Source organism: Chiroxiphia lanceolata, chromosome 3, assembly GCF_009829145.1.
Source record: "Chiroxiphia lanceolata isolate bChiLan1 chromosome 3, bChiLan1.pri, whole genome shotgun sequence".
Lineage (NCBI taxonomy): Eukaryota > Metazoa > Chordata > Aves > Passeriformes > Pipridae > Chiroxiphia > Chiroxiphia lanceolata.
In genome coordinates, this window is record NC_045639.1 from 3514551 (window position 1) to 3528044 (window position 13494).

The 13494-nt window shown below is 41.9% G+C and overlaps 1 protein-coding gene across 9 annotated transcripts in view; it reads right to left on the bottom strand.

Annotated features, from left to right (window-relative positions):
* Window positions 1-13494, bottom strand: part of USP34 (ubiquitin specific peptidase 34) — a 107949-nt gene that overhangs the window by 4395 nt on the left and 90060 nt on the right. For 5 of the 9 annotated variants that reach the window (XM_032682354.1, XM_032682346.1, XM_032682347.1 and 2 more), the window contains exons 64-75: window positions 13308-13412; window positions 13144-13188; window positions 12265-12369; window positions 9965-10112; window positions 8355-8989; window positions 7057-7214; window positions 6139-6217; window positions 3735-3861; window positions 3309-3416; window positions 2215-2319; window positions 1964-2088; window positions 816-968 (exon numbers count right to left, since the gene is read on the bottom strand). In XM_032682354.1, coding sequence (XP_032538245.1) covers window positions 816-968; window positions 1964-2088; window positions 2215-2319; window positions 3309-3416; window positions 3735-3861; window positions 6139-6217; window positions 7057-7214; window positions 8355-8989; window positions 9965-10112; window positions 12265-12369; window positions 13144-13188; window positions 13308-13412 — 1893 coding nt within the window. The remainder of the gene's footprint in view (window positions 1-815; window positions 969-1963; window positions 2089-2214; window positions 2320-3308; window positions 3417-3734; window positions 3862-6138; window positions 6218-7056; window positions 7215-8354; window positions 8990-9964; window positions 10113-12264; window positions 12370-13143; window positions 13189-13307; window positions 13413-13494) is intronic. The other 4 variants (XM_032682353.1, XM_032682351.1, XM_032682348.1 and 1 more) reach the window with 3 other exon arrangements.

The following is a 13494-nucleotide window of genomic DNA, read 5'->3' on the forward strand; positions in this document are numbered from 1 at the left end:
GTCACTGCACTTCCTGCCCTAAAATGCTTCGTTGTGTGCTACAGGAAAACAGTGGGAATCTCCAGGTGCCTCCTTGCCCAGCCCTTGGCAACACCACGTGTGATGGGAGGAGGGATGGCATAAACTCCCCAGTAGTAAAATCTTTTATTGGAGGACTCTCAATCAACATTGAGAAGGTGCAAAGCTCTGCAAATACCATGTCTTGAACGGGACAAGAAAAGAATCAGTAATTTTACATCACAAACAGATACCTAAGTATAAATACATGACTGCTTTTTAAATTATCATTTGCCGGTTATGATCTGCAGAATTCAGAATTTTCTTGGGACTAAGCTTCCCAAGGTTTTTAAGCAGAATTTTTCAGGATGTCTCAATGATATATGTATGCCAGTATTTTAATTTATTTTGGACATACACGCTTAAAATGGCATCAGCTTCTGTAGAGCAGAGAGCCAAAAGGAAACCTCGAAAACTCAAGCAAACAAAGCAGTTGAATGAAAACCAAGCATGCAAAACCACAGGGAAATGGGATTGTGGATGTGGTTACAGAGGTTTAAAACCCCTCTGCTTCCTAATGTATAGGAATTCGATACAAAGTCTAAAGTACGGTGTCACGTAGGACGACAACTTTTAAAGTTCAGACATTTACACTATGACGTATCGTGGCTATACACGATGGGAAAAACCCACCACAGATAATTTCTGGCTCTCTATGATTTTTGGTTTTTTAAGCACTTGGTTCACACGGTCGATTTGATGGTGCACAAAGAGACACAGCATCGTTCTGAAAGCTTTAGAAAAGAAGGGTTACTTACCCTACAGTAACCGAGCTTCTTCGAAATGTGTTGCCCACACAGATTCCCATCTACGTGCACATAGGCCCCATGTGCAGGAGATTGGATTCTTTCTGAAAAGCTGTGTCCACTGGGGCTGTGCCTGCACCCAGTGTGTCCTTGCGACCACTGTACCTGAGGGCACAAGGGGTATGGCGGCTTCAACCACCACTCCATTCCTTCACCCATAAGAATCCCCTAGGACAGCACCTGGAATTAGCACAGCGGGAGGAGCACAGAATCTGTGTGGACAAAGCATCTTGAAGAACCACGGTTACCGGACAGCAAGTAACCAGTTCTCCTGCTTCAAATGATTGTCCATACATATTCCTGTCAGGGTGGGATTCACCTGACCTGACTTTAGCTATCTAAAATCCACTCGGGGTTCCCTGCGGTCGGTGGAGAGGGAGGCAGAGTCACCTCATCCAGACTCAGGGCAGGAAGGAGGGGGATTATTTACCTCCTTCCCGGGGTTAACTATTTATGGCCACAGGATGAGCTGGAAGTTGACTTTTTAGATAGGCAAAGTGCCGTGAGCTGAATCCCACCGTTGGTGCAGCTGTAACAACGGGACGTGGCAAATCACTACGGAGTAGCCCCACCAAAACTGGCATCCCATCAGGAAGCCCACAGAAGGGAAAATGGGAAGTGAAAGACTTAAAGCCCTCTATGACATTGCAGGCACTGGATTTTACCCAGACAAGTAGGATATTACACCTCAGTCCCAGCTCAATGGACTGATGGAACCTGCAGGATCTCTTTGGCTGTCTGGCAATAAACCTCAACATGTTGTGAAACCCCTCTGGACAATCCCTCAATTTTCTTTATAAATGCCACAGACAGATTGGAAAATCACCCAAATGTGTGCTCTGGGTTTTTTTTCCTAACACTAGGTCCAAACCCTTATTCTGCCTGGAATATGGAGCTGTGTGTCAGCAAGGGCAGGGAAATGGTGCTTCTGGAGTGCACAACTAGAATGGAGTATATGAGGACAACACATCTTGAAGAAGAATTATGCTTTGCTTACAAAGAAAAGGTAAATGCATCGAGCTACTGGATTCTTGCCATACTTTTATAAAAATGGGCAAACAAGAGAGAAACAGCTCTTTTTAGGGCCACACTTGACATACCTTGCTGGCTTCCACCATGGTAGGCAGGAGGCACATGTTGAGTTCGGGACGCGGAGGACGAATATTGCTTTTCCCCCCTATTAATTTCAAATTTTCACGACATGGAAAATAAGGTCCAAGAGACACTGTAGTGTAAGTTCGGATAAAATAGGGGATAACATTAAAAAGGTCAATATTTGACATCAGCAAGGAACACGACAGAGTAATAATAGCGTAAGAGAACTTCAAAATACAATCACTGAAATACCTACTTGGGATATTACTGTGGTGGTATGTACAATGATTGTGCTGTAGAAATGGAACCAGAGTATGTAGGAAATCATGAGGACTTAAAAGTACAAGCTCCTTGAGGACATCTACAAACAAAAAGTTGTTTTTGCTATTACATATTGTTATTTCTTAACAGCAAACAGTTCAACTTAAGGCTCATGCATTTGCAAACTCTCTTCCATATCCCTTTTCACTCAGCTCCACGGTGAGACACCTGAGTGACACCCCTAAATCAGTCCCAGCTCCCTTCACCTCTGTGTGCCACTGGGAGAAAAGCTGCTCAGTGGTAGATCAACCACCAGGGAGGGGTGTCAGCTTGGAGAAAGGAGAAGCTCAGTAAAATTTACCCTCTTTGCTTCTTCTTAAACAGGTCTGACTCCTGGAAAATGTCAACCAGCAGCAGAGTCAGGAGGACAATGAGGAAATACTCAAAACAGGGGGAGATGCATAGAAATCACACAAAAAAAAGGTAATTTGGACACAGTTTTAGGCCTTTATCAGCAATCCGTTAAATAACATTAAAAAAGCCTGAACTAGGAAAAGCCTGGACCTTTCTGACATAGCTCTGCTAATGCAAAAGAGACACTTGTATTTAATACCTGTGTCTACATTTTAAAGAGCAAATCCATGCCATTCTACAAGCTATTTTAAGCTTTACTTCCACTATTCCACCTTACAGCACTGGGTCAGAAAAACCAACAGGAAAAGCTGTTTCTCAGACTAACTTGGTCACCCCTTCTGAGGGGAGCATTAGTTCATGTTTGGATTGTAATGGAGATTTGGGATTTGATTCTAAACTCACACCCGAAATGATGAGTTATTCCTCAGGTGGCAAATTTAGTCTCTCAGTGACAGCTGACTGTTTGTGCCTGGGGAAGTGGGAATATTCCTTTAAACCTGACACAACCAGAATTCTTTAGGATCAGAACATCAGCGCTGACGTCCTGACAATATTCCACGAACAATCCCGACCTACAGAGTTTTCTGGCACTTACAAAAGTGGCATTTACACCTCACAGCAGGTACCTGTGCAGGACAGGTCCTTCCTGCCTGCAGGTTCATGGGCAGGACTTACCAATGCAGGCATTCCTAAGCTCAGGAGGACTGTAGGAATTGAGCAGAGTCAGGAGCTTATGGGCAAATTCAATCCGCTCCTGCCACTGGATGAGAGCTTGTTTCACATCTGCAAGGGCAAACATCACATCTGCTCAGGGCATTGCTCAAAAGCACTTCGAATAAAGCACAGAAAAAAAGAATCTCTTTTTCCTCTAATATGACTGTAATCCACCTAGAAATCTGTTAAATTAAATTTATGTAATCTCGTTTCACACTAACTCAGTAATAAATAACAATTTAATATCTATTAGTGACCATAATAGATATGGTCTGTTCAGCGAGTTTTTAAACAGATCATAAGCAAAACAAACCCACCAGGGTTTGGGTGAGGAAAATGAATTCACAGACAACAGGCATATAATCCTTTCCAGGGTTATAATCAAACCTTTTCTTTGCAGATATGGACGTGTTGACTTCAGAACCGAAAGGAAAATGGACAGAAGCTCTACCAGGTCTCCAGTTACATGGCAAGCTGTGGCCTCGTGGTACATCATGTGCAATGTGTTAAAGGACTGGGAAGAAAAAAATGCCAGAATTAACAAGCCAAATTAACATATTTGTTAGTATTTCTCTTTTTATCCTACAGATACATTTATTTTATGCTCAAAAAATACACAATGCCTGATACATTCACAAAGTTCTTTGTTTTCAAGGTGAAAGCTTTGTGTTACTGGCTCAAAATAATGACAAAGTTTTCACATCTTTATCTCCAGCCCAATGAACAAAGCAGAATTTGAGACACAGGATTTTTGTACACCTGGAATTCTGTGCCAACAGACAAAGTGCTACAAGAAGTGCAGAAGGACAGACACAGGTATGTGAATTTGGGGAAAAGAAAGATAAGATTAAGATAGATGCCACTCATTTTTCAAAATGCTGCTTAAGGACATCTGCTGTGTGATTGTACATGAGATGAATTACTCCTCCTTTTATAACTAAAATACCTCCTGGGCATCTGTGATTGATAGAAAAACTGGGGAAGGAAAAGCAACTCATTTCCGAACAGCAAAAATTCCAGCGCAAGATGTAAGAGGAGATACTTGATCTGCTGGGGGATTTGAAAGACAAAGGAACAGGAAACCTCATTCCCTGTAATGCAAAACCTTGCCAGGCCATTTTTATATTCCAGGGGAGATAAAAGACACATGGCCAATCCTAAGTGGAAAACTCTTCTGGATGTGACAACTCCTCGGTGTGTTATTTGTCACCACACAAAACACTTCCAGCCAACAAGTGAAAATATAAGAGCAGGTGATGTCAAGCTGTAAAGTAGCATTAGTTTTACCTCATTTCTAGCACTGTTTTACACAGGATAAATTAATTTTCTATCACAGACTCCTTATAAAGTTAATTATCCACTGTTGGTATGGAGCAGGGTTAACTAAGCTGATACACAAGTTTTTTTAATACATCTGTACACAGGTATCTTAAACCTACTTATGTTTCATGTATGGATAATGTTATAGCTCAGTTCCTAACTTTTCAGACCCAGTTTATTGAATTTAGGCATTTTCACAACGAAGAGGAACAGATATTCTGGAGTAATTCCACAGTTAATTAATCAATAGCCTTACATGTGTAACAAGCTCCTGAAAACTCAGTTTTCCAACAGCACTGCAGTGTGTTCATTTTCATTTTTCCAACTGATTTTGAAATTCCATCTATCACACTTTTCCCCAGAAAATACAAACTGGTGACGTATAAAAGGAGTTAAGAGAATTTTTTTATACAAACCACATAAAAATGGGACTGGAATCAACCTCAAAGCATCATCCAGTCCACCCACATGCCTTAAGGCAGACTAAATATCCTTGACAGATGTTTGCTCAAAGTCCTCCTGACAACTTCCAGTTGTGCTGGCTGACCCCTCCTGCACAGCCGATTCCCAAATCCCATTTTTCTGCACAGCCACAAACACCTCCAAGCCACTTGTCCTTCCCCATGGGGTTCACCAGTTCAATCTCTCTCCCTGAATACACCACTCTACACGTGCCAAGAACGAACTGGATCTTATTTTTTTTATGCTTTCTCCAACACATCCAGCTTTTTGTTCCCAAAGGGATCTAACACATCCTTCCCATGGTGCATTGCCAGGATATTGGATAAACACCCGTTCTCATCCATCACCTCCCTAATGGAAGTGCTGAACAGAATCCAGGATATGACACCCTCAGGAGGGTGGATCTGTGCAGTGAAACTGTTGGGGGGCAGGGACTCAACATCCCAACTGTATCCAGTTCAGAGATTAATTATTTCAGGGTTTTTTCCCCTTTCTATTTCAAACTAACTCTGGCCTGGTCTCATGGCCCAAATACCCATTTACAACCTGGCTACACTAAATGTGCTCCAGAAACACATTTTAGGTTTAGTTTCATCAGAAAGAAATCGAGTTTATGTGTTCTCAGAGCACTCCTTGCAAACAGAGGAACAAAAGACAGGAAAGATAAACTGCCTCAGCAGGGCTTCAAAGAAATGTCAAATACAACTGTAGCTGAATATCCTTCAAGTTATTTCTGCATTTTAACCTGTTGCCTTAACACTTTTTAACGATTGTTAAATTGTAACAATTGTGTGACTGTGCTCAGCCATTCCCAGTTATCTGTAATAAAGGGAATGACACCAGAAAAGCAGAAATTTACTGCTCTCAGCATCATCTGTGGGTGGTTTTCCCTCTGTCCTGACAAACAGGCAGTTTCCTGATCTTTTTATTACTAAAGAAATCTTATTAAAGACAACAGGGGAAGTACCTATGTGAGATGTTTGTTATAATTAAATAGCAAAGCACTTACCTCAGTCATCAGAATCAATCCTCTGTTGAACACAACAAGAAGTCTGTCTTCATCAGATTCTAATAATATTCTGAAGGCACTAGGAAAAAAATCCAGATATTGAAAACACTGAAAATTGCAGCCCATCTTTTCACAATTCAAAGAAATGCTTAAAAATGTTAAGCTCGTGCTGCATTTTGGTAAAAAAAATCACAGAAGAACAAAGAAACCCCAAAAGAACACCAAAAAGAACATCTTCTCTTCACTTTTTCCCCTCATGTTGCTGTCAATTTTCTTTATGTTATGGAAAGTATTTTATAAACAGAAATATTTCCCAGGAAAACCTAAACTTTTTCCAAAATAATATCTGCAAAAATGCGAAAAACTGGAAAACTCCAAAAGAGAGAGGTTTATGCTTCTTAAATGATACATTTAAACAGGCTCAGTTAAGCACGTGTGGCCTTTTAAATGCACAAAAACATTTTTATCAGGCTATTTCATGCTTTCAGCAGAACAGGAAAGAAAGGATTATGCTAATGAATGATTTCTCTCAACATAAAAATGATTGCAGAGTGTTTGGGACAGCCTGGTTGTGCTCTGTGCCAGGTGACTCCATGTCACCCTTCCAGGTAACAGTTTGTCCTTTTCACAAGTGTTTCAAAACATCAACAGTTGCATCTAAAACCCCAAACCTGACCCTACACACACAGGCAATTTATAGCTCCCTGAGAATGCCCAGCAACAGTTTCAGGTGAACTACTAAGACTAGAAATGAAAAACTCTTCGAAGACAAGACTAAATAAAATTCTGTCCCCACAGGCACAATTTTTACCAAGCCCCAAAATAACAAGAGATGTTGAAACTACAGCTTTTCCCATCTAATCAGGGTATGCTGAGGATGGAATTCCAGTGAAATGCTGGATGGGAACAGTGCTGTACCTTATCAGAGTCGTCCAACAAGACCGTCCGTCCAAGCAGCGCAGGTAACAGCTTATGGTTGTTTTCTTAAATTGCTTTATGTCTTCTATCTCCTCCTCTCTCATGTCTGGCCTCTGAGCTACAAACAGTTGCATGAGGTTAAACAGCTCTTCTACTGCCTAAAACACACAAAAATACTGGGTTAGAGCCATCTCTCTCAGTATGTTATGGTTTAGTTCTGATTTTTATTACTTACTGTGTGTGTGCTACTGCTGTTAAGTAACACATGGAACAAGCACATGTGAGCAAATTTAGATGGGAACCCATTCTTAAGCATTACCACAAAGTTATAAAATCAGATGTTGTGGTGCTTCCTAACAGCACAGCTCCTTGCCACATATACATGCACACACGTAAACATGTATATATATATACACATATATATATGTACAAAGGAATCTGAAATCCCCATCCCTGGGACCAAACACTTGGAAAGCTGCTTGTGCTAAAACCTGCTGCAGTCTGGGGAACACTAATAAACACAGTGGAGTAACTCAGGTCCCTTGCAAGACAAACTAAGGCTTGCAAGGGGAGATGCCAACCAGGAAAGCAGCAGGACTCCTCCCAAGACTGTCAGAGTATAAAATTTCTCTATGAGCCAAACTAGGCAGATGTTCAACACAGAAGATTTCACACTTCCTCTGTCTCTCCTTCATGGAAATCTTTGTACTCTTTCTGTCCCTGCACAACCCTAAAGGACCCCAAAGCAACTTTCACGAGGCAATCAAGCAAAGCCAAGCACTTTGTCTCCTAAAGCCTTTGTAAAGCTGTTGTCTCCCCATTACACACCTACTTTAACATCTACTCTCTACTGAAATGTTGTAGTGACAGTGCAATTCCCTGTGTTTTGCCAAAGCTATGTGAGTGTTCCCAAGGTGAACACCAGGCTGTCCTCCACTGGAATGCAACAGGCTAAATCCTGGCTGGCCCTACTCCAGAAACTGGGAATTCCTCCAACTTCATGTGTTAGAACACAACCTGCTTTCTAGACCACCACTAAAGGCTATTCCTTGGTTCTTATGGCTAAGCTGGCGTATGGAATACTGAACAGTGGAAACACCTGTGTCTGCTCCCAGAAGAAAACCACATCTGCTCTCCAACTGCTCCACAGCAAGGAACATCCAAAACAACCCCCCCCAAAGTACAGTAAGGGAATCCAAATGTGGATACATTAAATAATTTTTCACGTTTTTCGTTACAAGGGACATCGGGGTAAGAGGGGAAACGGCGCCGACGGAAATTTGGTGCCAGGTACTTACTCCTGGGTACTGGCTGGCGTGAGGGGTGAGGTTCTTGAAGGCCCACTGGATGTTCTGGTGGGAGGCCAGCTGCCTGGTGAAGGCAGGGGACTGCTCACAGCAGAGCCGCAGGATGCCGTAGTAGGCCGGGAGCATCCCGCGGTTGAAGAGCACCACGTCCTGGTCGTCGTGGTCGGCCAGGATGTAGTTGAAGGCAATGTTCTTGGTCACCACGGGGTTCTGGACGATAAGGCGCACGTTCTCGGGGCAGTCCACGCACACGTTGTACCAGAAGGACAGCAGGGCCTGCTTGTTGTGGTTGGTGGCAATGGCCGGCTCGGAGAGCTTGGGCTGGAAGAGGTTCCACAAGTCCATGAAGTAAGTGGAGAACATGAGTTTCTCGGTTTTGGAGATCAGACAGTACGTCATGAAACTGAAGTAGGGCACCAGCTTTGTGGTGCCGTGGACAGCAGCATCAACATAGAGTTTGGCTCGTGAGAGAAGGCCGAGCAGCACGTTGTAGACTTGGTGAAGGACCACCGTGGTGTCGGGGCTGAGGGGCAGGTCACGGGTGGGGATGTGCAAAGAGCGGGTCGATCGGAACATCTGACGGAAGGAATTGCTTGGAATAAGCGACACCAAGAGATAGGCTGCAGCTTCAAATAGAAACAGATTTGTTACACCTTTGGCAGTGACACACCCGCTTAACAGCCATGTTAAATTACACTGTACATTCCATTTACAGATCCCAAAGGGTTTTACAGGCTCTGCTATTACCACAGTCACACTAGGGATGAAAAAATCCCAGTGGATAGGACTAGTAAAACATGCTAATAGTGGTGCTGAGATGTGCTTTCAGGCCTCTTCACCCTACATCCCTGTGTTGTGCCTGGTTCTCCCTGTGCTGACACTGCATCCCCCAGCAACACAAACCAGATTTTTCCATGACTGTCTACTGCTCATTCAAAACACCATTATCTCCTCAGAGATGTTTGCAACTGGAGCCTCTTGCAAAGCTGTACCTCCAGCTCCCACATCTCCCTCGGCCACAGAAAATGTATTAAAGTTCAGTGTGTCCCGTACTGTGGAATCTCCTTTGTAAAAAAAAATGGGGACACAGGAAAGGCTGAAAATGTGCTCTGGCAATCTGACAGTGTTATTCCTGGCAGAACACACTAGACAGTCAGGACACACTGCAATTCAGGAGAAGGCACAGGTGGATTCTCCTTGATCCACAACTTCAAAGGACTCAACTGAATTACTCTGTGAGGGGTGAAAGAACAACATGTACTACTCCTACCTACAACTACGTGATGGACACTATGGAAAACCTTCTGGATTAGCTCTTTTTCTTCTTTAGGTTTTCCTGGACCTTGCAGATTAACCACATGGGATAAAGAACCTACTAAAGTATCATTTAAGTCACCAAATGAAAACACAGTTTTCATCAAAACTGGATAGCAAGTCTTGATGAGGCACCACAGTTGTACTAAGATGTTAAAATACAGTAATTCTAAAACTACTGGAAAAGGAAGGAAAGACAAACACGGGAGCATTTGTGACAGGGACACCCCATGCACAGTCACTTGCTACAAAAGGAGAATAATTTTCTTCACTTGAAAGTCACTTACAAGTTCTCACTCTGGGGTAGTTGTGTGCCAGGAGAAAACGTTCCACCCAGTTTTCCATGTTTTGCAGGACCCAGCTGTGGGCGAGTTTGTTGCGGGGGGTCTGCACAGCCAGCCAGTCCAGGCACTGAGAGGGGTTGTACTCAATGACCTGACAGGAGAGTGGAAAAATCAACAGGAATGCATTAACTTTGGCACTAAAACCCCCTAAAAATAACTTTCAAATATCTTTTTAAAATCACTTAGAGCTATCAAAGCACCTACAGGACTGAGCTGCTCTGGCACACAAAAAAACCTCTTATTACTGTTTTGTGCTTCTGAACCTTTTAGAGCTTTTGAAAGTTCAGTCTAAGTGCAGGAAATTATTCTGCGTATTACGAGATATTTAGGAGTTGAGATATTCAGCACTAAAACTGAACAATCTTGTCTTTATAAACAAATAAGTGGGTTATTTTTTAAATATCCAACACAAAACCTTAACACCGAATCAGTGTCTCTGTACATCAAAAGAACATAAATGGTATGCAAAGACATTCACACAGCTTCATGCTGAGGGTAACTAGGACATTTTTTTGGTGAATTTACAGTTTCAGGGAATAAATTCATCCAGCATTTTTCCAAGGCAGTGAACAGCCTGTGGAGTGCTGTGTGGGATCAAAGCCCAAAGAATAAGGAGAAAACATGGCTTCCTGGGCCTTTCTGGTTCTGTGCAGTTGAAAATCTGTTGACATGAGGCCAGTGAATGTAATTAGTTCATTTGCTAGTTTTTATAAACTGTTTTCTCTTTACCTTGAGCCTCAAGTTCCCCAACAAAGAAAAAGGAACTCTTCCCTATCTAAGGAACCAGAGGCAGTAACTGGATTGCTGAGCTGCCTCCAGTTACTCTAATCCACCTGAAGAATCAGAGCAGCTGACAGGATCAGAACTCTGCTTATAAAATTTTAATCTCAATTTAAAAATAAAACACCTGAAGAACAATCTCCCCCCTTTATTTAGAAATGACAAATGGATCTGTCAGGTTTCCTTGGCAATGGCTGGAGGTGATGTCCAAGGAAGGGACTGTCATTGCTCACTGTCTGCAGAGCTCCAGCACCTTTTAATAACTTCTGGAAACTGGAGTGGCTGCAAGAGGAGGTTCTACACCCTAAATCTGCCTGTCTGTGCATCAAGTGCTGGGTCTCTCATCCCTGCCTGCACTGTTTGTATCCCTAGACCTGTGCTGACAAGGTAAGGATAACCCTGGAAACACCAGAGACAGAACTACTGCTAAAAGCCTGATTTTCCAACAGAAACCTTGGAGGCCTTGCTTCCTCTGCAGGTTCAGTCTGTGCAGTGAGGATAAAGAGGGAAAATAAAATGAGGATTGCTCAAAAAATTACATCTCTAAACTCTGCAGCTGAGGGAAGCACTAAGCAAAGGGACTTTACTTCATGCCACAGCTCGTGTACTGTCACAGGAAGTTTAATTAAAAAACTCTGGGAAAGATTTCCTGAGGGAAATTCATAACCTGCCACTTCCCCATCCACCAAAAGCAGCTGGATGTCATTCTGGACCTTCAGATCTGCTGTTTGAACTTTCTTTACCTGAGGAGCAGATACAGCTCATTCATCAGATCAGTCACCTGGCAAACACTTGCTGTCCTACAACTGTTCCCAACCAGGAGGAAAATCCTTGGGAACAGCAATCCACGTTCTATCCCACAGTGGACAAGGCAGGTTTGTGTTTTACCAGAGGTCTCAATTCTGCACAGTAACAACCTCTTACAAACCCCAGCCCCACTTTTTGGAATATTCAATGTTCCAGTTTCCAGGCTGGACACACTATCCTTGGGAATAAAGACAGCAAACTGTACTGGGAACTCCAAGAGCAGGCACATGAAGTGAAAGCTTTTACTTCCTCATCTGTTGCTCAGATCAAGGAATTTACCCCTGTGCCAACCTGTGGAAAAGTCTCTTTCTCACTTTAGAAAGCAAGAATATTAAAGGAATTTGTACAGAATGGCCAAAAGAACCCCACTAACAACTGCTGGGTCTTGAAACATTTTACAGTCCTTGCAAAGGACAACTGAGAAAACTCCCTGGAACTGGCTTAGAAGCAGCATTCTAGACCCTTATTGTGAATCAATTAATTTCTCATTAAGCTAAAATTTAAATGTCTACTGGCTGTTGCCATTTATTTGGAAGAGGAATGGTAACAAAAAATCATGGACCTATGCAGCAAGGAAATGTAAAACCTTTTCACGTATGTCAAAGAACCAACAAGAGAAAGACAATTTAGCTTTTGGTGTCTTTTACGGGTTGTACCTCCCATATCCTCTGCAGAATGTAAGAAGCAAAGGGTGGCATTCCTGGAGGTCCACCAGCAAATTCCATGAGCATGGTCAGCAATTTGAAGAAAGGATTGGCTGCCTGCAATGCATAAAAAGAAGAATATTGTTTTTGATCTATTTTATGTTATCCACTGATTTTTTTTTTTGAGACTATTTAAAAAATCCCAAACCAAAGTCTGTAAGATTTCCATGAACTGCAGACATGAACATTTATAATACTTTAATCCCTTACTATTTAATCTGTAAATAATCCATATATATCCATATCCACACATAGATACAACAGAATTAAGCCCCTGCTTACAGTCAGTGCAAGGTAACATGATACAAGATTATTTTTTAAGTTTTCCAAGACTCACCCAGCTTCTAACAACCCTTGAAGAAAGGGTTTAATACTATAATTACATATTTTGCATCTGGAATCCATTTGGAACTCTCATTACTTTTCTTATTACCAGGGCAGGAATTTAGTCTGACTGAGAAATGTGTTTCCATGCATAGAACTGCAAAATATTGCCCCAAAACTTGAACAACCAGATAGTAATTACTCATCTCCACTTATTCTAGAACAAAGATTTTAATATTAGCAATTTTTTTAAAAAAATTCCTATTGGTGGAGAATGTAGAAATACATTTTTTGGCTTTGAATAAAACTTTCATCCTAAGTGGCCCAGCACATTTCTGCTTTCAAAAACTTCATCCACAGTGCAGTTCCACTTCATTTAATGGCACAAAAATTTCTCTGGATCATGTTCCATGCAGGATTTTTGATTAGCAAAGGATTATTTGAGTAATTTAAACCAGCAAAATATGGAGGCAGGCTATTTAATAGACAAGCAGTATGTTTACATACCTCAGGAGTCAACTTTGCTATAGATGTGAACAGCATGGACACAATCTTAAAGACAAAACAAAACTCACTTAGACTTGTGCTTATTCATTCAAATAATAAAAATCATCTCATTACATTTATTAGAGAAGATTTTCAACCAACAGGCACGAGTCCCTTGTACTCACATGTTCTGCAAGTCGGTTGTTGTACCGGCACAGACTGAAAATGAGGTTGCAGGTTTGCCTGATGTTGATCCCATCACGGATATGTTGGAATAAAAAAGGAAAACCCTGCAACAGATAATCAGGTATTACTACACTGCCTACAATTATATATGCACAGAGAGGTTTGTTTAAGGCTTATACAGTCATT